The sequence below is a fragment of the Diabrotica virgifera genome, chromosome 6, assembly GCF_917563875.1.
Source record: "Diabrotica virgifera virgifera chromosome 6, PGI_DIABVI_V3a".
NCBI lineage: Eukaryota > Metazoa > Arthropoda > Insecta > Coleoptera > Chrysomelidae > Diabrotica > Diabrotica virgifera.
This window is the reverse complement of record NC_065448.1, coordinates 154,689,775-154,714,724: the sequence shown is the minus strand read 5'-3', so window position 1 is coordinate 154,714,724 and position 24,950 is coordinate 154,689,775. Positions and strand designations below refer to the sequence as shown.

The following is a 24,950-nucleotide window of genomic DNA, read 5'->3' as shown; positions in this document are numbered from 1 at the left end:
TCTAAATTCCAGCATCTATACTGCAGAACTATTTGGTTTGTTCAAAGCCATCAAGCAAGTAAATATTAAAAACATCCCTTGTTGTCTAGTCCTTTCTGACTCTCTCAGCGCAGTCAAAGCTATGCAAAACGTATACCCTAAACACCCCATTGAGAAAATGATCAAGGCCAAATTAATGAAAGCTCAAGAAAATTTTAGAAGAATCCACTTCCTGTGGATACCATCTCATATAGGTATAGAAGGGAATGAAGAAGCAGATACTAGTGCGCGTAACGCTATCAACAATGACGCATCAGAAACAGAGTGTCGGAGTGTCGCAGGCGATTTAAAAGTTTATTTCAAAAATAAGGTGTTAAGTGCGTGGAATCGGGAGTGGAATGACTGTAGTTCTAAACTCAGAACCGTCAAAAAGTGACATTTTTTCATGGAAGTCCACTGTCAGAAGTAGAAGATGCCAAACTATTATTACACGTCTACGACTTGGACACTGTAGTTATACTCACGCCTATCTCTTCTCAAATAGTGAACCTCCAAACCTCCAGTATAAAGCACTTCTTGATAGACTGTCCTAAATATGTAAATCAAAGACAGTTTTACAATTTGCCAAATAACCTGAAAGCACTTCTGAACAAAAATTTAGTTCCGGACAATTTATTGGGTTACTTAAAATGTATAAATATGTTACACAAAATTTAACTTAATGAATTGTTACAAATGTTCAATTGTTCATAAATTCTAATTAATTGTTACAATGATTGATTGTTACAAATATTAAATTTAATATTATTACAAATGTTACAGGAATGTCGCTAATAACCTTTGGGTGGATGCGAATTTGTCTCTTTAAATAAATAAAAAAATTATTGAAATGAATTTGAGGATACATTTTTAATATCCCTATCGTCTTTAGACATTTTCTTAAAAATATTTAATTTTTAAATTAGTCAGTTTGTTTGCATATTGAGAACTTGCCACCTTCATCGCGAATGCCATATCGCGATTCTATTGATGAAAAATCTGTATCGTAATGAAAATCTGTATCATAATGAAGCTCATTCTGATACAGGTGGTGAGATCATAATAATTGATATATTAAAGTTTTTTTTTCTGATTCTGGCCTTGGTTTAGAACTAGAACCTTTAGCCACATAATTGTATAACTTATCACTAACTCAGGTGCAATGTGTAGTGTGTGTTGAGTAAGTGTCTTGTTACTTTGCAAAGTCGACGTAACAAGAAATATTAAATATTAAAACATTTAATATTAAAGTAATGTTAAAGTATGAGAATAGAAAAAGTAAGTTAGCTTAAATCGACATAATATTTAAAACCTCAGGAGTCTAAGGTTAACCTATGGCCCATTCGTAACCAAACACCCTGTATAGTAGGGTGGAACGAAAAAAATGTTTTTATAATTTCAATGTGTAATAGTAGTAGAAAGTTGCCTATAGCCATTGTTAAGCCACAAATAAAATATTTTTCCAAGCAAAGTATTTTTAGAGGTGCCGCAAAAAGGTTGAAAATTGGAATTTTCAGTTCAATTTTGCAAATTTTGATGATTTTGGTTTGGTAAAAAATAGCTATTGTAATGTCTTAATTCCAATTTTATATGATAAATACACACTCTAAACTCTAAACCTACTCTGTTAAGATAATTTTAGTTTTAACTTTCAACAATCCAATATTTCTTTTTACTAAAACTGGCAAAGTTTGAACGTTTAGAGAAATATTTAATAGTAAATATTTACTTCATTCCTTGATATAATTTAACATTATATCTATAGTAGAAGGACAAATTTCAATAGTAGAGGAACCTGGATCAACTTTACTAGTGCATATAACTCCTGCTACCGGAACGGGTGATGCTATAAAAGATACCATAATGGAGAATTTTCAAGGTGACAATCCTTTGAGCATTTTCAATATAACAGCTGCCGGCTGTGATGGAACTGTCACTAACACCGGTGTTAATAATGGTGTAATTGCTTTAATAGAAAAAAGGGTAAATCGCTGAAGTGGCTGATTTGTTTGTTCTATACCAATGAATTGCCTTTGCGTCATTTGTTTTGCGTACTGGATGGAAAAACTAAAGGCCCTAATGAATTGGGAGGGCTTTTAGGCAAAGAACTTGAAATCTGTAACCAGCTTCCTGTGGTTAATTTCGCTCCCATACAAAACAATCTCCCTATTTTAGTGATTAAGCGTGATCTAAGCACAGATAAAAAATATTTACTTGAAATGTGGAAATAAATCTCCAGTGGTGTATGTCCTTCTGATGTTTATTAAAAAACCCCTGGGAAATTAGCTCATTCACGATGGCTTACGTTGGCCAATCGCCTTCTTCGGCTATATGTTGCAATAGAGAATCCTTTAAACAGTCTGATTTCAGATAAAACTGAAACCATTTTGCATAAATGGATCAAAACATCTATGCAGACTCATCAAATTTTCACGTTATCTTTGTGAGGAATATCTCCAAATAATTGGTTCAGTAATTCAAAGGAATGATTACTTCTCTTACCCAGAAAATTTTCTTCTCTCCATGTTATGTGACAAGAGAAGCTATGTCTGCGGCGACTTTTGAAGGCAATATAGGAACTCATAAATGGTGTAAGGAAGTTCGTTGTTCCGAAGCTTAACTTTAATGCCAATGACTACATTGATATAATGAACTGAACGAAAGAAGAAATTACTGAGCCTCTTAAAAAGTATATAAGTGAAGCAAGAGACCCAAGTTGTCAGGTGCAGTGTGTGGATTTTCCATATTTTTCCTGCCATACACAGGCAGTGAAAAGAGTCGTAAAGCTCGTGACTGAGTCATCTCTTAGGCTTAGGGTGTGTGGTCTTGAAGAAAAAATGGCTATGTTAGAGCAAATATTGCTTCCCAAAAGATTATTCCCAAGTTTGAGACAAAAAAAAAACAATTTATTTAAGTATTAATATGAATATTGTAACTAAAGAAATCTTATAAAAATGTATACATATAGCAATGATAGCAATGTTAACTGTTATTAGAAACAATATTTGACTAAGAAATGTGAGCTACGGCACCAGGTTAAATATATAAAATATTTGAAATTTTCTGTCTTTTTTTGTTAAAAACCTATTTTTTCAGAGCTCTTGCGGCACCTCAAGATGTAAACCTAGAACAAAAATATTTTGTAGTTTTATTGTAGACATGATAAGGCAACTTTCGAGTGCTATTAGAAAGTTCTTTAAAAAAAAATTTTTTTCCTATCTTTTCGGTCCACCCTACTGTATAGCCACATTTCGAATGCCGAGGTATTTGTACTTGTTGACCTTCCCTAACAGTTTATCCTCCAATGTCAGATCTATGTTGTCAACAGGGGTTTTCGAGATCACCATATATTTGGTTTTATCTTTATTCATTGTTAGTCCCATCTTTTTGCTTTCTGTTTTAATGATCTCTAGAAGAAAACACATTAAATAATTGTGGCGACAGCAAGCATCCCTGTCTTTTTTTAATATCTTGGGTTATTTTATTTCACGGGTTCTTCAAGTTATTCTTCTGATTTTTTTCCTAAATTGCTTACTTTAAGCGTAAAATGAAAATAAACAATTATTAAGAATGCAAAAAAGCCAAATTTAGCGAATTTAAGGCCATATTTCAATAGGTTGGACCAGGGCCGGATTTAAGGGGGCAGGCTGGGCAGCTGCCCGGGGCCCCCACATTCTGGGGGCCTCCAAAAATATCCTAACGTAAAAAAATCAGCACATTATTCACATAGAATAATTTTTGTCAATCAATTAACTGTGATATTTCGTTACATAGAAGATAGAAGGTTTCACTCCTGTTGAAGGTTTTCTCATATGTTTGTCAAGTCACGGTAATAATTCAGAAGATATAAATATTTAATTCTCTAACGACATTCTCGAAATACCCTAACGTAAAAACATCAGCACATTATTCACATTGAATAATTTTTGTCAATCAATTAACTGTGATATTTCGTTACATAGAAGATACAGATTCTAGCTCTATCATAAAAATGAGAATAATATGTGTATATTTATGCACACATATATAGATATAGTACATTTGTTTAATATTAGTGCTTCTATTTAAAATTAGAGCAACAAGCTACTGTTTGTGACAAATTCTATAATCTTTTCTTAATATGTAGGGGAAGGGGGGTATGATGGGGTAGCTAAGGAAAATAACAAAAATACAACATAATTACTACGTTTATTACTATTACTAATTGATGGCACGTTACGTCATTAATCTAACTATGATTTGGTACAATCTTTGGAAAATCAACCTATCACATTTTTCAACAATTAGCCATTAATAAGAACATTATGAAAAACCATCTTGCCCCATACTATGGGGTATGATGTGGTAATGGAATTGGGGCATGATGGTGATGCTAATTAATTCTCACAAAACAAACAAAAATGTGTATTTGCTCCAGATCTTCATTGTCCACCCTAGCACAAGCATTGTGAGCTCAACATCCACAGATCTGGCAGCCTACCCAGGGTTCTGACGATGCCACTTTATCTATGGCTGTTTTCATAGCATCTCTCGACCACTCTCCTCTTTTTGTTTTTTTCTTGTAAGTACGTACCACGGTATTATCTAAAATAATAATCCAATGTTATTTATTAAGAAATTTAAATTAACCCAGACTTACCACCAATGTCCCATCATACCCCGTACCCAATACCCCATCTTGCCTCAAAAGGTAACTTATGAACAAAAAAAAATTCACTAGTTAAATGTTTAACGTATTCACACAAACAATATGCCATTATCAAAATAAGAATACTAGTAAACAACGATAAAAAAGACATTAATGAGGTGATCATAATTACCTTAAAATAACGATGGTTGTCCTTGCACAAAATTAGATCAACAGATCGCTAAAACAGTTTTCCGTTTGTAAACAAAAAACGCGTGCACTCTCATTCACGGTTTCTCTTGCAGGGACCGTTAGTCGAATGACTCTTCCTATTGAGTTACTGCATGCTATTCACCAACGTGTAGTTTCTTGTTTGTGTGCGGTACCCCGTCTTACCTCGAGACCCCGTCATGCCCCCCATTCCCCTACGACTGTACGACCATCGCTCATCCTGTCGGGGTCGGGATTTAAAACAGACGAAATATGCTTAGCAGTTACTCCCTGCTTTATAATCGCTAATGATGTCACTTCCGCCAAATGAAGCGATAAATTTTAAAACTAGAGTAAATTAATAGAATGAAAAATGTTAAATTGGTGGTAACCCAATTATGTTTTCGTGTGCATAAATATATTGATTTTTCTATTTATGGAATGTTTCAAATGGAAATATAAATTAGGGATCAGGTTTTCTTATACTTATTTAGGGACATGTTGAAGGTTTTCTCATATGTTTGTCAAATCACGGTAATAAAGCAGAAGATATAAATATTTAATTCTCTAATGACATTCTCAAAATATCCTAACGTAAAAAAATCAGCACATTATTCACATAGAATAATTTTTGTCAATCAATTAACTGTGATATTTCGTTACATAGAAGTTAGAAGGTTTCACTCCTGTTGAAGGTTTTCTCATATGTTTGTCAAATCACGGTAATAAAGCAGAAGATATAAATATTTAATTCTCTAATGACATTCTTGCAAAAACATGATATCGATTTGAAAAACTGCAGGGGAGAGTCCTAGTCAGTTATGCTCTCTAAATTTAGTTGCAAAACCTGCAGCTGAGTGTGTTCCTTCTGACATAGCATTCCTTCATTTCTTAGAAAAAGTATATGAACTATATGTATTTTTCACTTCCTCTACATATAGATACAACTTGTTATTCGAATATTTAAAAGCTGCGTCTTTAAGCGAGAGCAACGCCGACTGTGGCAGAAATATAATAATTGTTCCTAAAAGTAAATACTACTAGATGGTCATCTAGAAGTGATGCAGCAAAAACACTAGTTTAATGAATCATTCTTCATTCTGCCTCCATATTGTAAAATGTAGAACCTACTGGCAATTTAATTTATCTGTTTTGTCCCTTGTTCAGTGTTTAGTTAGATGTTAATTTAAGTTTGCCACCAAAATTATTTATTAATAAAATGACATTCGAGGATACCTTCTTTTTATTGACGAAATGCCCCTGAGGATCCTTTGGTGAGCGAAAGTATACTTGGGCAAGATTGAATTAAATTCAGTGCTCGATATCTGCCTTTTGACTTTAAAATTCATTTATTCGAGCATTCAACCATTTCCTAATTTTAATCAAAAATTTTGGATGGCGGAATTTTGTGCCGGTGAGTGTATTTTTAAATTCAATTTTAAATATACAAGTTGAAGTTCATGTTAAGTGTAACAGTATAAATACACCCCATAAATTTATGAATGTATGAACTATGTATAATTATAAATATATCTATTTAATAAAGTTATTCTATAAATCTATTTTTTTCCATTGAGATGTAAAATTAAGGACTTTAAAGATTTAAAGACCTACCTGTTTCTTGGGCCGAGATAGGCACTGCCCCAAAAACTTGTATCAAACAAATGAACGGAATATTATGGGATCGTACGGGATAGGATAATTTAATACAGTAAGCTGATAGATTATGTTTATTATTCGAATTCATTTAAGTGACAAGAAGTGGTATTTGTATTTAAAGGAAGTCCTCTATCGTCCTCTAGGACGATACTTACAAACTTTGACGTACTGATAGAACACTTATTGTTAGTTGTCAGGTCAGCAAAACAAACGGTTCTTTTGGTGTTAACGTAATCACTATCGTTTATTTCTTGTATTTTGCGTTCTTGAAGGCCTTTACGGAAATCTCTCAAGCAGTTGCAATACCACGGATTTCCCATTATGGCGATTTTCTTTAAAAAGGGTAAATCGTTCAACACCTCACTTGTGTCAATGAACATAACTAGATTGTGATCAATAGCGATATATTCCAAACTGCTCTCGCACATAAATGGAATATCGTATGTGTCGAGTTTTGCTAGGTTATTGTAACTTAAAATAAGCGTGTTCAGTTTCTTCAAAAACATAAAAGCGCCACCAATATAACTGATTTTGTTGAAGGCCAAGTTCAAATAATATTCTAGATTAATCAGTGGATCGAAGTACTCTAACCTGATGTATGTAAGTAAGTTGTTAGACATCGATACAGCTTTTACAGTTTTCGGTTTATTTATTAACTTACCCATACTGATGTTTTTAAACTTATTTCCGTCAAGATTTAAATACGTAAGGCTTTTTAAATTATATAACTCAGTATCCACCATTTCTTAGAAAAGATTATTTCCCAAATTCAAGTATTTGATATTAAAACCTACAGTTATCTTGAAGGAGTTGAAGCTTTTCAATTTGTTGTTGTTCAAGAAAAGATGAGTCAATGCAGTCAAATGGCCAAAGGCGTAATCATCGATTATGGAAATGTTGTTCTCAGGCAAATATAACTCGCGCAATGTGGTACTACTTCTAAATGTGCCTTCAATCAAACGCCGTGCATCTGTCTTCGTGATTTTTATTACTTCGATTTTCTGTAACTTATCAAATAGGTCGTGGACTATGACAACCCTTCTAAAATTATCGCTGCATTCAAAGTAAGTATCGTTTTATATTCAATAGAGTCATCACTTCTCTGTCCGGCGCGCAGTATAGCAAAATCGGAGCACTTAACAGTATTACATTTGGTCTCCTGACAAGGTGAATCTGGGTTTTCGGAAAGTACTTCGTCGACAATGGCTATCACAAAAAAAATAATTATTATTCCGTTTTTGAACCGCATTCTTAATAGTACTGTTATATACACTAGACTGTTAACGTATTTTTAGCAAATTCCTTTAAAATTTGCGATATTTATATACAACAAATTTCAATAGAACATAAAAATTATCTTGCTCATAATAGTTTTAATTAGAAATAAGTTTGTAGGCGACATTTATTAAATTTAGTGTTATGTTTATATGGGATTGCGCCACAATAGGGAACTTGCATAAATTTTTAAATATTAAAATAATATTAAAAAACATAAGGTAACATGATCTTAAAACGCTTGCTTAAAAAAACAAATATTTTTAACCCATACGCTTATTACGAGGCTTTAAAAATGCTATAAAATTCAAATTTCTTAGGAGGCGCCTGAACGTCCTTTTATTGGTCTGACGTCACGGACCACGGATAACCGGGCTACGAATCCACAACAACGGGAATAGAGTATTACGGGAATTGTATATTTCATTTTAATCGTATTTAATTGGAAATTATCAGGTATTATTTGTATTCTTGCATAGTTCTACAATCAGTTTATCAACGAAAATTTTCGTTTATAAATTCGCAAAGTCTCTTCGTGCGTTCGTTCGTTCGTGAGTCGCCACTCCTGCAATACTAAGAGCCGATTTACCGATGGATCAACATGTAGTTTTGTCTTCTGAATCCAAATCTGAAAACGATATTTCGATATCTCTAACCATTTTCGAGATAACGGACTTCAAATTCTTGGTAGTCTGTTGTCCTCCATTCTTTTTACATGACTGAACCATTCTCTTCGTCTTTACCTACCCCATGTTACTACATCTTGCATGCCACATTGTTCCGTGATGATGTTGTTTCTTATTTTATCCCTTCTTGTCTTCCCTTCAATTGCTCTTAGTGTCTTAGTGTCCTCATTTCGGCTATTCGTAGCATGCTTTTGGTTTTATTGGTGTCTTCTCTTGATTCAATACCCTAGGTCATAACAGGTCTGATGCAATTTTTATAAATTCTAACTTTGGTGTCCAGTCTTATATATGGGTTATTCCAGACCACATCTCTCAAACATCCGGATATGACGGCGGCCTTGTTTATTTGTGCTCTTAGGTCTGAGTCTGGGTCATGATAACTTGATAAATCTACACCCAGATCTTTGAACTGGCTTAGCTGTTCTACGAGTTTCCCCTCTACCACGAGCTTGCATCTAATTGGATCTTTAACAATGGTAATATATTTTGTTTTCTGCGTGGATATGTTCATGTTGAGTCGTCGACATGCTTTTTAGAATCGATAAATTTGTCTTTGTAGGTCATCCTCGTCCTGTGCAATCAGGGCTGCTTCATCCGCATAGCACACTATACTGATTCTGCTGTGACCGAGTCTGTATCCTGGTTGTAGAGATTCCACATCTTCTATTATTTCATTCATTAGCATGTTGAACAGAAATCGGCTGAGGCTGTCTCCCTGCCTGATTACCCCTGGTGTTGGTATGTCAACCGTAGTAGTCGGTTGTTTTGGGCTCTGTACCGCCATTCTTTATTATATTACGCATATGTGTGCCCAGTATCTCAACAAAATATTCAAGATTACAGCCGCAATAAGCAAATTTTTTCCTTTTAAGCAAAGCATAGGTTATTTAAATTTTAAGTTTGACACTTCGTCAATGTCAAACTAAATTATAAATTAGGTATGAATAAAATCATCATCATTTTCTTTGTCTTATCCCTATGCGGGGTTGGCTTCCCTAATTGCATTTCTCCACACAATTCTATCTTGGGTCATATCAGTGTTAATCCCCTTTACCAACATGTTCTGCCTTATCGTCTCCCCCCAGGTCTTCTTCACTTCTGCACTTCAGCTATTCTTCGTATTGGGTGATTAACGTCTCGACGTTGAACATGACCAAACCATCTTAACCTATGCTCTCTCATTTTGGCATCAATTGGTGCCACACCTAGACTTCCCCTAATATAGTCATTTCTAATTTTATAGGTATTAATAAAATATAAATGGAATTTGATAGTGAATTTAATTATTATATAAAATAGATGTTTAAAAATACATTTTGAGTATATTTTGAAAGCAATAATTTACTAACAACTATAAAAAGGTTTGTACGAGTCGAAGGTCTCCCCTTTAACGGGAGTACCTAATAATAAATGGACTCTTCCATTTCCATCTATTGTTGGCGATTCAAAACATTTTACTATACTTCATCAGTAATTATGTTTTTCGCCAAATTAAAGAAAAATATTGGTTACTTTATTAAGACAATAATAAAAAGCTTCATGTAAGTTTATTTATAATTATGAGAACAATTTTTAATTATAATTTTCTATAGGTACTAAGAACATATCATCAGAGCTTCTCCTGAAGATCGCCCTGAAGGTGCCAGGGTCAATGGAATCATCATTAACAATGTAAGATATGCCGCTGAATCGTAGTATTAGCGGAAACAGAAGACCAACTAAAAATATTGATGAACATACTATCAGAAGAAAGTCACAGATTGGGCTTGGATATTAACCTTTCCAAAACCAAAATCATGGTATTTCACAAGAACCCCATTAACAAATTACACCCAACATACAAATCAATGGTATTACCCTTCAGAGTTCCCAAAGCCTCATATACCTGTGCACTTGTGCAGAGAGCTAAACAGTCAGCTAGACCAGTCAAAAGAAATTAGAAGACGCATTGAAGTAGGAAGGTCTTGCTTCATGAACATGCGTAAAATGCTCTGTAACCCCAAGCTATCAGTCACAATAAGATTGAGAACAAGAAAGTGTTAATCAACTATTTTCAATGGGAAATAAGCCACAATTTTACCAAAAAAATGATTTTATTAACGTTGTTGTCAAAATACAAAATAATACTAGATTGAACAAAAATGTTGTTGCTTAGTAAAAAATTCTTTTAATAATTTATTTAATCTGACTCTTTTATATCGGCAATTCAGACATGTATTATACATTTTAAAGTAGAAGACTTTAAAATGATATTGCCAATATTGATGAGTTGCATTCCTGGGACGACTTTACTAAAAGTAAATTTTTTAAGTCAGTAACATATCGAGTTAGTACACATTTTATATTTTAGTATTATTTATATAATATCTATGTATTATTAATATTATTTATAATTTAAAATAGCATATATTATATTAAAGTCAGAATTTGGTATTAGTTTTGAGAGTAAACTAAATGTAAGCCCAAATACTTCCGATGCCGGGATAGTATCACGAGGATTTTCTGGTTTTCCCTAGTGATTTACTATGGAATCTCTAGCGCGAGAATTTTACTGCCACCGTTGCATTTGGTTGTCTTTTTAAAGACAGATCACATGCTATGATTTTTTGTGGCGGATATTCTTGAGTTGAAGTTGATTTCATGTAATCGAATGAACTATCTTTTAGTAAAGTCGTCCCAGGAACGCAACTCATCAATATTGGCATTATCATTTTAAAGTCTTCTACTTTCCGACTTAAGCGTCGAAACGTTAATAAAATCATTTTTTTGGTAAAATTGTGGCTTATTTCCCATTGAAAATATGTAGTTGATTATAAAAATGCCACAAGAAAATAGCTTCAGAACAATACTAAAGTGTTATGTGTGGTCTTTATTACTATATGGCTGTGAGACCTGGACATTAAAACAGTACGACGTCAACAAACTGAATTCATTCGAAATGTGGATGTACCGCCGAATGCCAAGAATAAGCTGGACCAGCAGAACTACAAATGAACAAGTACTGGAAATAATGAACACACGTCCTCATCTGGTAAATCAATCAAAATTAGAAAGACATCATTTCTAGGACACATAATGCGCCATAAAGTCTAACATCTAGTGAACCCTCCGACTAACGGTCTTCCTGTAAGGCTAGAAATTTGTATAGTGATAACTCATAGCACACCAAGGCTAAAAACCATGACCTGGCAGGCATCAGCCGTGCACGTGTATCTACCAGGTGAATCGAAAAGTGCATAATTTAGGGGGAAAATAAACATTCTCCTGTAAAGTTTAAATTTAAGTATGTGTTTGAGTAAGTCATTTAGAAGAAATGTGTACAATGACAGGCACAGGCGTAGCCAGGTTTTAGTTTCGGAGTGGGTTCAAGAAATAAAACGACTAAAACTACATAAAATAACCTTTTTATTCATAATAAAAATTTAAAAAATGTTAATATCTTAACTTTTCGGGGGGGGGGGTTTGAACCCCCAAAACCCCCCTGACTACGCCCGTGATGACAGGCGATTCTGAAGAGCATAAGACCTTGCCAGGCGTGGGGAAAGATTATTGGTTTTTCCTAAAATTATTGTTTTTGCATCGAACAAAGTTTTTTAGATTTTTTGAATCATTCCAAACAGAAAAGGTCTTTGGTGACTTTTCTCTTAGGTTAATAGTTTTTGTTATATAAGCGATTAAAAATTTAGAAAAGTGCGAAATCGGCCATTTTTAACCCTAAATCGGACATTTAACTAAAAATTTCAATATTACCAAGGTAGGTAGATATTATTTAAACATTGGTTGATGAAATCCCGAAGAGTTTTTGCAATACAGTATCGAAAACCCCTTTATTTTTTAATTGTTAATCAAGCGGGCACGACACTGTAGTATAAGTGAGGACGTTTGAGTTTGCATAAATTCATTATCTCGAGAATGGGCAAATTTGAAGAGAAATCCCCAGACAGGTCGATTTTTATTCTTAAATTAGAACTTTTTGGCATATATATAATACTAGTGACGTCATCCATCTAGGCGTGATGACGTAATCGATGATTTTTTTAAGCGAATCTTGGGGTTGTGTGATAGCTCATTTGAAAGGTTATTTAGTTCTCTATTCAGTAATATAAACATTAACATAATTATTTATATAGGGTGTACAAAAAATTTTTTTCTTCTTTTTGTCTAAATTAATTTAATAAAAAAAATTTTTTTTACACCCTGTATAAATAATTATGTTAATATTTATATTATTGAATAGAGAATTAAATAACCTTTCAAATGAGATATCACACAACCCCTACTCTCATTTAAAAAAATCATAGATTACGTCATCACGCCCAGATGGATGACGTCACTAGTATTATATGTATGCAAAAAAGTCCTACTTTAAGAATAAAAACCGACCAGTCTAAGGATTTCTCTTTAAATTTGACCATTCTCGAGATAATGAATTTATGCAAACTCAAACGTCCTCACTTATACTACAGTGTCGCGCCCGCTTGATTAGCAATTAGAAAACAAAGGGGTTTTCGATAATGTATTGCAAAAAACTCTTCGGGATTTCATCAATCAATGTTTAAAGAATACCTCCCTACCTACCTTGGTAACATTAAAATTTTTAGTTAAATGTCCGATTTGGGGTTAAAAATGGCCGATTTCGCAATTTTCAAAATTTTTAATCCCTTATAAAACAAAAACTATTAACTTAAGAGAAAAGTCACTAAAGACCTTTTCTGTTTAGAATGATTCAAAAAACCTAAAAAAACTTTGTTCGATGCAAAAAAATAATTTTAGGAAAAACCCCAAATCGTTCCCCTCTCCTGGCAAGGTCTTATGCTCTTCAGAATCGCCTGTGATTGTACACACTTCTTCTACATGACTTACTCAAACACATACTTTAATTTAAACTTTACAGGAGAAAGTTTATTTTACCCCCTAAAATTGCACTTTTCGGTTCACCTGGTAGATACACGTGCACGGCTGATGCCTGCCAGGTCATGGTTTTTAGCCTTGGTGTGCTATGAATTATCACTATACAAATTTCTAGCCTTAAAGGAAGACCGTTAGTCGGAGGGTTCACTAGCTCTCAGCCTAATAGGGAATTTGAGCAGCTCCAGATTTGCATATAAAATTATATAGGAAGAAAGAAAAATTCCTGGCTCAGAAACATCACAGATTTGACCCACGCAACAAGGAATGACTTAATTTATCAAGCCCAGAACAGAAAGAAATTTGCCATATTGATCGCCAACCTCAATAATTCGTGCAAATATTATAAGAATTGTGCATTAAATGATAGAAGCATATAATTTGGACCACATTTACTACACATATAAAGGTTTAAAATTAGATAGGAGGCCATCTCAGATTTTGCCTTTTAGAAAAATTGCGGGGATTCAAAATGGCGACTATACATATGTGACTAATAGCGCGATAACTTTTGAACGAGACTTCAGATTTCAACCAAATTTGGTATATAGGTTCTTTTTTCGATGTATAAGATCGAGGTCTTGAAGCGGAAGAATCGGTTTACAAGAAGTTGTTTTCCTGGTTTTTATGTAAAAATATGTTGTTTTTTTTTTTTCAATTATTTCACCCTGTATGTATTCATTTTTCAAATAGTTAATACGGCCAATAAAAAGAGCGTAAAAATATTTTTTATGAAATATTTTTAATATTTTAGTTACTTTAATTGCCATTTATTAAGTGCAAAACGTATCTTCACATGTACATATATGCGGCAGATTCGTGCAAATATTATAAGAATTTTTGTGCATTCAATGGTAGACGCATATAATTTGGACTACGTATACTACACATATAGAGGTTCAAATTTATATACGAGACCATCTCAGTTTTTGTTCCTTTTCCAAAAATGGCGGGCATTCAAAATGGCGACTACACATATGTGACTAATAGCACAATATCTTTTGAACGAGATGTCAGATTTCAACCAAATTTGGTATATAGGTTCTTTTTTTAATGAACAATATCGAGGTCTTGAACCAGAAAAATCGGTTTACTAGAACTTGTGTTTTTACTGTTTTTTTATGTAAAAATATGTTGTTTCTTTTTCAATTCTTTCACCCTGTATATATTAATTTTTCAAAAAGGTGATACCGGCGTTGAAAAGAGCGTGAAAATATTTTTTAGGAAATATTTTGAACTCTTTAGTTGTATTAATTACCATTTAAGACATGCATAACTTATCTTCACATGTAGGTACCTATGTGCGGCAGATTCTTGCAAATAATAATATAAGAATTATTGTGAATTTAATGGTAGAAGCATATAATTTGGACAACACATACTACACATACAAAGATTGAAATTTAGATATGGGGCCATCTCAGATTTAGTCTTTTACAAAAATGGCGGGCATTCAAAATTAATCTGCCGCCCATAGGTACATGTGAACATACGTTATGTATTTATTAAATGGTAATTAGCACAACTGAAAAGTTCAAAATATTATCTAAAAAATATATTCACACTCGATTTAATGGCGTTATTACCTTTTTGAAAAATTTATATTTATACAGGGTGAAAGAATTGAAAAAGAAACAACATATTATTACATAAAAAAACAGTAAAAACACAAATTCTGGTACACCGATTCTTCCGGTTCAAGATCTCCATATTATCTATCAAAAAAAGAACCTACATACCAAATTTGGTTGAAGTCTGACGATTCGTTCAAAAGTTATCGTGCTATTAGTCACATATGCATAGTCGCCATTTTGAATGCCCGCCATTTTTGTAAAAGGAACAAAAACTGAGATGGCCTCGTAACTAAATTTGAACCTTTAAATCTGTAGTATATATGGTCCAAATTATTTGCTTCTACCATTAAATACACAGTAATTCTTATAATATTTGTACGAATCTGCCGCATATAGGTACATGTGAAGATATGTTTTACATTTATTAAATGGTAATTAACATAACTAAAAAGTTAAAAATATTTCCTAAAAAATATTTTTACGCTCTTTTAAATGGTGGTATTAACTTTTTGAAAAATTAATACATACAGGGTGAACGAAATGAAAAAAAAACAGCATATTTTTACATAAAAACCAGGAAAAACACAACTTCTGGTAAACCGATTCTTCCGGTTCAAGACCTCGATCTTATACACCAAAAAAGGAACCTATATACCAAATTTGGTTAAAATCTGAAGTCTCGTTCAAAGGTTATCGTGCTATTAGTCACAATGTATAGTCGCCATTTTGAATCACCGCCATTTTTGTAAAAGGCAAAATCTGAGATGGCCTCATATCTAAATTTGAACCTTTTCATGTGCAGTATATGTGGTCCAAATTACATACTCCTATCATTAAATGCACAATTGTTTCACATATCGGCTGCACTATCTGAATTAATTATAAACATGCACTTTGTATAGCTATCTCTGTCCTTCAGATCCCACTATAATGACAATAATTTTGGATCACTGGATATTTATGTCCATATTATATACAGGGTGTCACTTAAGTTGCACATAATATGTGCATGTTCCCATATATTATGGGAAACCTTTTTATTTTTAATTTTACGAAAAAAAGTTATTCTTTATAAAACGTTCTGCATGACATTAAACCAAAGGTTCAACCATCAGATATCAAATTGTATCTATATTATACGAGGTATGTCAAAAAATATGAATTTCGCTAAAGTAAAGTATCTTTATTTATTTCACAATATTAAAAGTTGTTATTATGAAATGTTGTTCGTAATAAAAAATTAGGTTCTGATATATGCAATTACATCCTGCTAATGAAAATAGTTATTTTCCTAACAAGTGCAAAAAGGCATACTTTTCCGCACGCGACTGCAGTTTGCCGAACGACGCGAAGAGGGAGTTCGGCAAGCAGTCGAGTGCGGAAAAGAAACTTTCTGCAAGCGTTAGGTAAAATATTTTTTCTACGAGTCTTTAAAAAATGACCAAATCTTAATCAATTAATCTAATTAATATGAAAATACATACACAAATTAATTCTTTGACAAGGTCGTCAAAACCGAACTTTCAGCATAATTGGTTAGCATGACGACGATCTTGGTTTCCACGACGACGATTCAAAACCACTGTTATTGTCTACTGATTTGACTTTCGAATATTATGTCAAAATTACAGCGTTAATTTCATTAAAACTTACTAAAAGTAAATAATATCTAAATTAGTTTATTGCATGTATTATAATTACTTTAAAGCCATATTAACATATCTAAATGCGAAAAAGTAAAACTTTCTAAACTAAAACGCGTGCGCGAAAGTAGATACTTTTGCACGCTCGTAGAAAAAAAATATTTGAAGATTTTTCTTATTTGAAGAATTATGGATAAGTACCAACATCATCTTCATTTATAAGTTTTCAACGAAAACTTTTCGTTTATAAATTCGCAAAGTGTGTGTTATTGCGTTGCCGCTCCGGCAATCCTTGGAGCAGATGTATCGATGGATTCTTATGAAGTTTTGTCTTCTGAATCCAAATCTGAAAACGATATTTCGATATCTCTAACAGTCTTCGAGATAATCGACCTCAAAATCTAAAATGTGACGTCACAATCCGTTTATTTTCTGCCGGCGGCACACTAAACGTCAGCTGAAATCGTTGCTAGTAAGTAGGCTAGTTTTTTAATCTGAATTTGTTAAGCAAAACATAGGTTATTTACATTATTTGAGTTTGACACTTAGTGAATGTCAAACTAAATTTTAAATAAAGGATTAAGGGCAAACAGTGGCGATCAACATGTAGCAACAAACGCGTTCCAAGATTGCGGCTCTAATTTTGAATATTTTGTCGAGATATTTGGCACACATATTGTAATATAATAAAGAATGGCGATACAGAGCCCAAATTCAGAAATATGTTAGTAATGTGGAAATTACTCTATAACTAAATAAAATATTGAAAAGGAGCCTGTAGCGCCATTAAGAAAGACAAAAAATACACTTTCTTCAAATAAACTTTTTTATCCTCTGCCTAAATTTTGTGTCCCATTGGAACTACTAAAAATCAATTTTTTTATAACAAGAAATCGAACGTCACTGACTTGGCAACATTTCGCGCCTATATGCATAAAAATTATTGTTTTTGATAGTATAAACGTCACTGTCATATGTCAGTGTCGAATTACCGACGCACTGTTGCCTCACTTTTGAAAGTTCGCAGAACTTTCGCAATCTTGGACCGCGTCTGTTGCCACCTGTTGATCGCTACTGTGTGCTCTTAATAAAATGTCAATGACATTTGATAGTGAATTTAATTATTATATAAAATAAATACGATGTTCAAAAATACAATTGGAGTATATTTTGAAAGCAATAATTTATTAACAATTTTAAAAAGGGTAATACGAGTATACGGCCTCCCCTTTAATGGAAGTAATGATAAATGGACTGTTCCATTTGTTATGAAATTAAAATTGTTATTATAGTCGGTTCGTTAAACTCAGACTCAACTGGCTCGTGATTTTAGTAGGTAATTTTTTTGTTTTTTGCCAATTTTGCCAAAATTGGCAAGATTACTAATTATTTAGTAATTATTAACTATTTAGTAATTATTATTCTTTTTGCCAAATTGGTAAAATTACCGACTAAAATCACTAGCCAGTTGTGTCTGAGTTTAGCGAACCGACTATATGAAATGTTGTTTGGAATAAAAAATTATGGTCTGATATGTGCAATTACATCCTTCTAATGGAAACAATATTTGAAGATTTTTCTCAAATTTATGGATACCAACAACATTTTCATTTATATCTCTTTTATTTTTAATTTGACGAAGAAAAGTTATTCTTCATAAAAAGCTCATCATGGTCTAAGATTTATGATGCAACCATCATAATATCAACTTTTATTAATTTTATACGAGGTATATAAAAAATGGAAGATGAATTTCGATCAATAGTAAAGTTTTTTTATAGTTCACAACATTTAAATTAAAATGATATAATTGCACATTAAAACATACATAGTTTTTAATTCTAAACAACTTTTTATAATAGCAATTTTCCATATTATGAATTTAACTACGTAAACAAACAAAGTTTATGATAATGCTCGCCTTTTCAGCTTGTTTAGATTCAAAGTGAAAGTTACAAATCTTTAGAAATTGCTACTTTCTTGACCAACTTGAGACAAACAGCTCCCCACTCCTCAACCTCTTCAGTTAAAGACTTAAAAAGGCAAACACATTGTAAAATATATCACTTGAGAAAGGCACTTTGCCGAAACAGCTGTAGTAATAACATAGTTGTAATAAATTTTGTGGAAGTATAGAAAACAAACGTTTTTCAGTGTTTTATTTTGAGACTTTCTAAAGTGTTTAAAACGCATAATAGAGCAGTAAGGATCTGTTTTTAGGTGGATGTGAGAGGTGGCATTCAGATTTTTGCGGATAAAGTTAGGTGATAACTTCGTTAATAATAATTGATTTATGCTCCTTCTTAAATATGCCCGGAACATTAATAAAAAAAATAAAATATTTAAAAATTTCAAAAAATATCGTTTTTTCCTACTTTTTTTGCTAAAACTATTCATTTTAGAACAAAGTTCTATAGGAATAAAACAAAGATAATTAAATTTTGTATCAGAGACGATTGGTTAAAAATGTCTTAATTTATCAGCCTTGCTGCAAAATAGCAATAAATATAAAATAAGGGGGCAAAACAAGCCTGTCCTTATTCAATGATTTTCCATCACTTAGGTTACACTTGGAACCTTCCTAATTCACTTAGAAAATTTTTGTAATGTTCTAAAACCGTACATCAAATTTCATTAAAATTGACTTACTAGATTTTGCACAATAATTTTGCAATCCAAACTTTTTTTTTAAAAATTCAAAATTTTTAAAATCTTGCACAACAAAAACTAGACCATACAAAGATTTGTCAATTATTTTACATATAAAGAAGTACTCCACCTATCTAATGCACTTTACAGAATTGAAATTGGATTATTTAAGCAGCCTCAGCAATGTTTTAAAGTTATAAACCACTTTTTGGCTTATAAACAAATTAGTGCTGTGTCCAGGAGGGGGTGCTACGAGCTCCTTTATTTAGATGGACTTACCCAAGTTTTTTTTATGTATTTTGACCCGTAGAACACGAATTTTTTGGGTAACAGTTGATCCGAATGTCGATAAGATTGTTATAAACAAAGAACTTGAGGAATTACATAACATCGAATTTTCGCAAAATAAAACATTTTTTTCGAGATAAACGCGGTGGAACATTCAAAAAATCGAAAAATTTTAAAGTTTAAGTCAAATTATACCAGTTTTAATTATTTGCATTGCTCAAAATTAATTTTTTTATTATTAAACAAAGGTATTTGTTTATAAGCCAAAAAATTGTTTATAATTTTAAAACATTTAAAATTAGCCAACTTCTAAATGGTCTACTTTTTGTTCAGAAAGATTTTAAAAAAATTTAACTCTTTTAAAAACATTCACATTGCTTTATTATGCAAAACCTATTAGGTCGATTTTAATGAAATTTGGTAGACCATTTAAGTAAGTTTTCTAAGCGAATTACTAAGGTTATAAGTGCTACCAAAGTGGTTAAGGAACATTGAATAACAACAGGCGTATTTTGCCTCCTTATTTTGTATTTATTGCTATATTGCAGAAAAGATAATACCTTAAGATATTTTTGACCAGTCGTATATCATACAAAATTCAATTTCTCTACGACTTTGTTCCAAAACGAACCGTTTTAAATTTATAAGCAAAGAAAGCAGAAAAATCGATGTTTTTCGAAATTTTTAAATATTTTAATTTTTTTATTAATGTTCCGGGCATATTTGAGAAGGAGCATAAGTCAATTATTAATATTGAAGGTGTCACCTAACTTTATCTGCAACAAATCCGAATGCCACCTCTCACATCCAAAAATTTTTTACAGATTAGTCCTGGTCTATATTATTTCTAGTTGAAGGTACACTAATGTCACAAAAAATCTGTATTTTGCTCGTCGGAAGTTATGTACAACCAGCTTTACCAAAATCAATTTTTGAAATTCATGAAGTTTTAAGAAAATTAGAACCAACAACAATTAGAGTGGAAAACTTTTTATTAGTGAATGATTCGATCGAAAATTTAGTGATATTTTTATGTCACAGTAATTTAAAATTTTATGTGAATCGAAAATTATTTATATGGATGGTACATTTTCGTACTGTATAAAGTTTTTTAAACAACTCATTCCCATTTCAATAATTCATTGCATTAAACTCATCCTTCAATATTTATATTTTTAAATTCAATTTTAAATATACAAGCTGAAGTTCATGTTAAGTGTAACAGTATAAATACACCCCATCGCACACATCTTATGGAAAATATAATATCACTCAAATTCAATAAAATTTATATGAATAGATTCGTTTCAAATTAACGGTCAATTCTTATCATTGCGCCAACTCTTAATTTTAAATAATAAGAGCAGAAATTGATATAAATCAATCTGAAATCAAATGGGCAGGTACATTAGTTAGAGAGAGAAAAAATATTTTAAAATACCCAGATTATCGGTAACTTCATAAATCTTCTCGGGCTATTAAGCATATTATAATAGTTTCACTAATCCGCTTAGGCCCAGCGGGTTTAAGCTGTTTTGAATAGCACCCAGAGCAATAGTGATTTTAACTGACACGTTTATAAACTCCAAAAATGTGATTTCGATAAATTTTAATTGCAATTTGCGCCGTAATTAATCATAATTAAGAGTTGGCGCAATGATAAGAATTGACCGTTAATTTAAAACAAATCTATTCGTATAATTTTTATTGAATTTGAGTGACATTATATTTTCCATAAGATGTGTGCGATGTCCTTTATGAATGTATGAACTATGTATAATTATAAATATATCTGTTTAATAAAGTTATTCTATAAATGTATTTTTTTCCATTGAGATGTAAAATTAAGGACTTTAAAGATTTAAAGACCTACCTGTTTCTTGGGCCGAGATAGGCACTGCCCCAAAAACTTGTATAAAACAAATGAACGGAATATTATGGGATCGTACGGGATAGGATAATTTGATCCAGTAAGCTGATAGATTCTGTTTATTAATAGAATTCATTTAAGTGACAAGAAGTGGTATTTGTATCTAAAGGAAGTCCTCTATCGTCCTCTAGGACGATACTTACAAACTTTGACGTACTGATAGAACACTTATTGTTAGCTGTCAGATCATCAAAACAAACGGTTCTTTTGGTGTTAACGTAATCACTACCGCTTATTTCTTGTATTTTGCGTTCTTGAAGGGCTTTACGGTAATTTCTCAAGCAGTTGCAATACCACGGATTACCCATTATGGCGATTTCCTTTGCAAAGGGTAAATCATCCACCACATTCAAGTCTATGAACATAATTAGATTGTGATCAATAGCGAGATATTCCAGACTGCTATGGCACATTAATGGAATATCGAATGTGCCGAGTCGTGGTAGGTTATTGTAACTTAAAATAAGCGTTTTCAGTTTCTCCATATAGAGAAAAGCGCCACCAATATAACTGATTTTGTTGAAGGCCAAGTTCAAATATTCTAGATTAATCAGTGGATCGAAGCACTCTAACCTGATGTATGTAAGTAAGTTGTTAGACATTGATACAGCTTTTACAGTTTTCGGGTTATTTATTAACTTACCCATACTGATGTTTTTAAACTTATTTCCGTCAAGATTTAAATACGTAAGGCTTTCTAAATTATATAACGCAGTATCCAACATTTCTTCGAAAAGATTATTTCCCAAATTCAAGTATTTGATATTACAAGCTTCAGTTATCATGAAGGAGTTGAAGCTTTTCAATTTGTTGTTGTTTAAGAAAAGATGAGTCAATGCAGTCAAATGGCCAAAGGCGTAATCATCGATGATGGAAATGTTGTTCTCAGGCAAATATAACTCGCGCAATGTGGTACTACTTCTAAATGTGCCTTCAACCAAACGCCGTGCATCTGTCTTCGTGATTTTTATTACTTCGATTTTCTGTAACTTATCAAATAGGTCGTGGACTATGTCAACCCTTCTAAAATTATCGCTGCATTCAAAGTAAGTAATCGTTTTATATTCAATAGAGTCATCACTTCTCTGTCCGGCGCGCAGTATAGCACAATCGGAACACTTAACAGTTTTACATTTGGTCTCCAGGCAAGATGAATCTGGGTTTTCTGAAAGTACTTCGTCGACAATGGCTATCACAAAAAATATAATTATTCCGTTTTTGAACCGCATTCTTAATAATAGTACTGTTATACACTAGACTTTTAACGTATCGTTAGCAAATTCCTTCAAAATTTGCGATATTTATATACAACAAATTTCAATAGAACATAAAAATTATCTTGCTCATAATAGTTTTAATTAGAAATAAGTTTGTAGGCGACATATTTATTAAATTTAGTGTTATGTTTATATGGGATTGCACCACAATATGGAACTTGCATAAATTTTTAAATATTAAAATAATATTAAAAAACATAAGGTAACATAATCTTAAAACGGTTACATGCAAAAAAACAAATATTTTTAACCCATACGCTTATTACGAGGCTTTGAAATAGTATATTAAGTATGGAGAACGGTAAGGGTTTTATACCGATCGAAGACAATTGTTTGGAGGAGCAGCGGAGCGACGACTCCAATTATTGTCTGAGATGGGTTACCCTTAACGCTCGACATGCTTATAACGGTTTTTGCACGATTGATACCATTATAAATTATAAAATTAAACATTTTCGTCATATTGACTAGTTTCATTCATTTTATCAAGATAGATACTTTGGTTGTTAGGTAGTGACTAGGGTGCATAACAACAATGGAGAATTGAGTTTTTATTTAGTTGTCAATAATTTTAAGTACAATTTTGATTATTATAAATTAAAATATGAACGAAAGTGAATTTGAAGAAATTGAACGGGCTTGGGAAGAAGGGTGTTCCGCAAGTATTCCCGAAAAATATTGTGAAATACTAGTAATACTATTAATGTATGCGATTCTGCAGGAGTTTCTGTTAGAAGTGAAACCACAGCCCAAGCAAGTGGGATTTCATTAAATAATTTAACAAATTGTACCATAACTTTCAATATTAATAAATAATTCGTTAGTTTTCTTTATTCTTTCAAAAAATAAATTAAAATTAAGAGATTGTTTAACTCGACGGTAAGTGAATTACTTACCGTCGAGTTGGAGTACTTACCGTCGAGTTGGATTACTTACCGTCGAGTTGCTAGTAAATGTCACCTACTGACGTAAAATCTGTCACGGTAAACAGTCAAAAATGATCAATCGTACAAAAATGCTATAAAATTCAAATTTCTTAGGAGGCGCCTGAACGTCCTTCTATTGGTCTGACGTCACGGACCACGAATAACCGGGCTACGAGTCCACAACAACGGGAATAGAGTATTACGGGAATTATATATTTTTTTTAAACGTATTTAATTGGAAATTACCAGGTATTATTTGTATTCTTGCATAGTTCTACAATCAGTTTATCAACGAAAACTTTTCGTTTATAAATTCGCAAAGTCTGTTCGCTCGTTCGTTCGTTCGTGCGTCGCCGCTCCTGCAACACTAAGAGCCGATTTACCGATGGTTTTTCATGTAGTTTTGTCTTCTGAATCCAAAACTGAAAATGACATTTCGGTGTCTCTAACCATCTTCGAGATAACGGACCTCAAAGTAAAAAATGTGATGTCACAATCCTTAAAATATTTATTTTCTACCGACACAGCTAAACGTCAACCCAAATTTTTGCCAGTAGGCTAGTTTTAATCTGAATTTATTAAGAGTAAACAGTAGCACGTTATCAATATTTATTTTTGTTTTTCGAAAGTTCTGCGAACTTTCAATAGTGAGGCAGCAATGCGTCGGCAATACGACAGTGGACAGTGATATTTTACTATTAAAAACAACAATTATTATACTGGTAGGAGCCCTAAATGTTGCCAAGTCAGTCACGTTCGAGTTCTAGTTATAGAAAGTCGATTTTTAGTAGTTCCAATGTGACACAAACTCTAGGCATGGGATAAAAAAGTTTATTTGAAGAAAGTGTATTTTTTTGTTCTTAATGGCGGTACAGGCTCCTTTTTGCAATATTTTATTTAGTTATATAGTAATTTCCACATAGTGAGCTAGTTCTCAAATTGGGCTCCGTACCTTCTTCTTATACTTGATATCAGTGGCGTGTGGTGACTTTTTTGAAAGGGGAAGCGATTCAATAAGGATATAAAAATATTTTCATAAGGGTCGAGGGTCGAGCCACTTCCCACCTGATAACACTCTGATGCGCAGGGGCTCTCTATCAGCAAAGTACTTAATTATCTGAGACGTCCTGCGTACAAGGACTCACACACTAAATCCGTGACGCGTGAATGCGTGAGACACTCTATTCCCGCTATTTCTAGTGACTAGTGACCTCTCATTGATCTGTATTGCTAGCTCGGGTCTTGACTCCTCGCGCCGGGCTTGGTTTTCTAAAGAAGAA

The 24,950-nt window shown here is 32.6% G+C and overlaps 2 protein-coding genes across 2 annotated transcripts; both read right to left on the bottom strand.

The window, feature by feature from the left end:
* Window positions 1-6,588: 6,588 nt before the first annotated feature.
* On the bottom strand, window positions 6,589-7,257 carry LOC126886222 (leucine-rich repeat and death domain-containing protein 1-like). The gene has a single exon (XM_050653085.1). It carries the CDS (start codon window positions 7,255-7,257, stop codon window positions 6,589-6,591), a length of 669 nt encoding a protein of 222 aa, XP_050509042.1.
* A 14,272-nt stretch (window positions 7,258-21,529) lies between these two features.
* LOC126886221 (carboxypeptidase N subunit 2-like) lies at window positions 21,530-22,696 on the bottom strand. The gene has a single exon (XM_050653084.1). The coding sequence runs from the start codon at window positions 22,694-22,696 to the stop codon at window positions 21,530-21,532; it is 1,167 nt and encodes a 388-aa protein (XP_050509041.1).
* Window positions 22,697-24,950: the final 2,254 nt, after the last annotated feature.

What these genes read in the sequence shown, in the direction of transcription:
- LOC126886222 (XM_050653085.1), bottom strand. Translation starts at nt 7,257, where the DNA reads ATGGTGGATACTGAGTTATATAATTTAAAAAGCCTTACGTATTTAAAT.
- LOC126886221 (XM_050653084.1), bottom strand. Translation starts at nt 22,696, where the DNA reads ATGCGGTTCAAAAACGGAATAATTATATTTTTTGTGATAGCCATTGTC.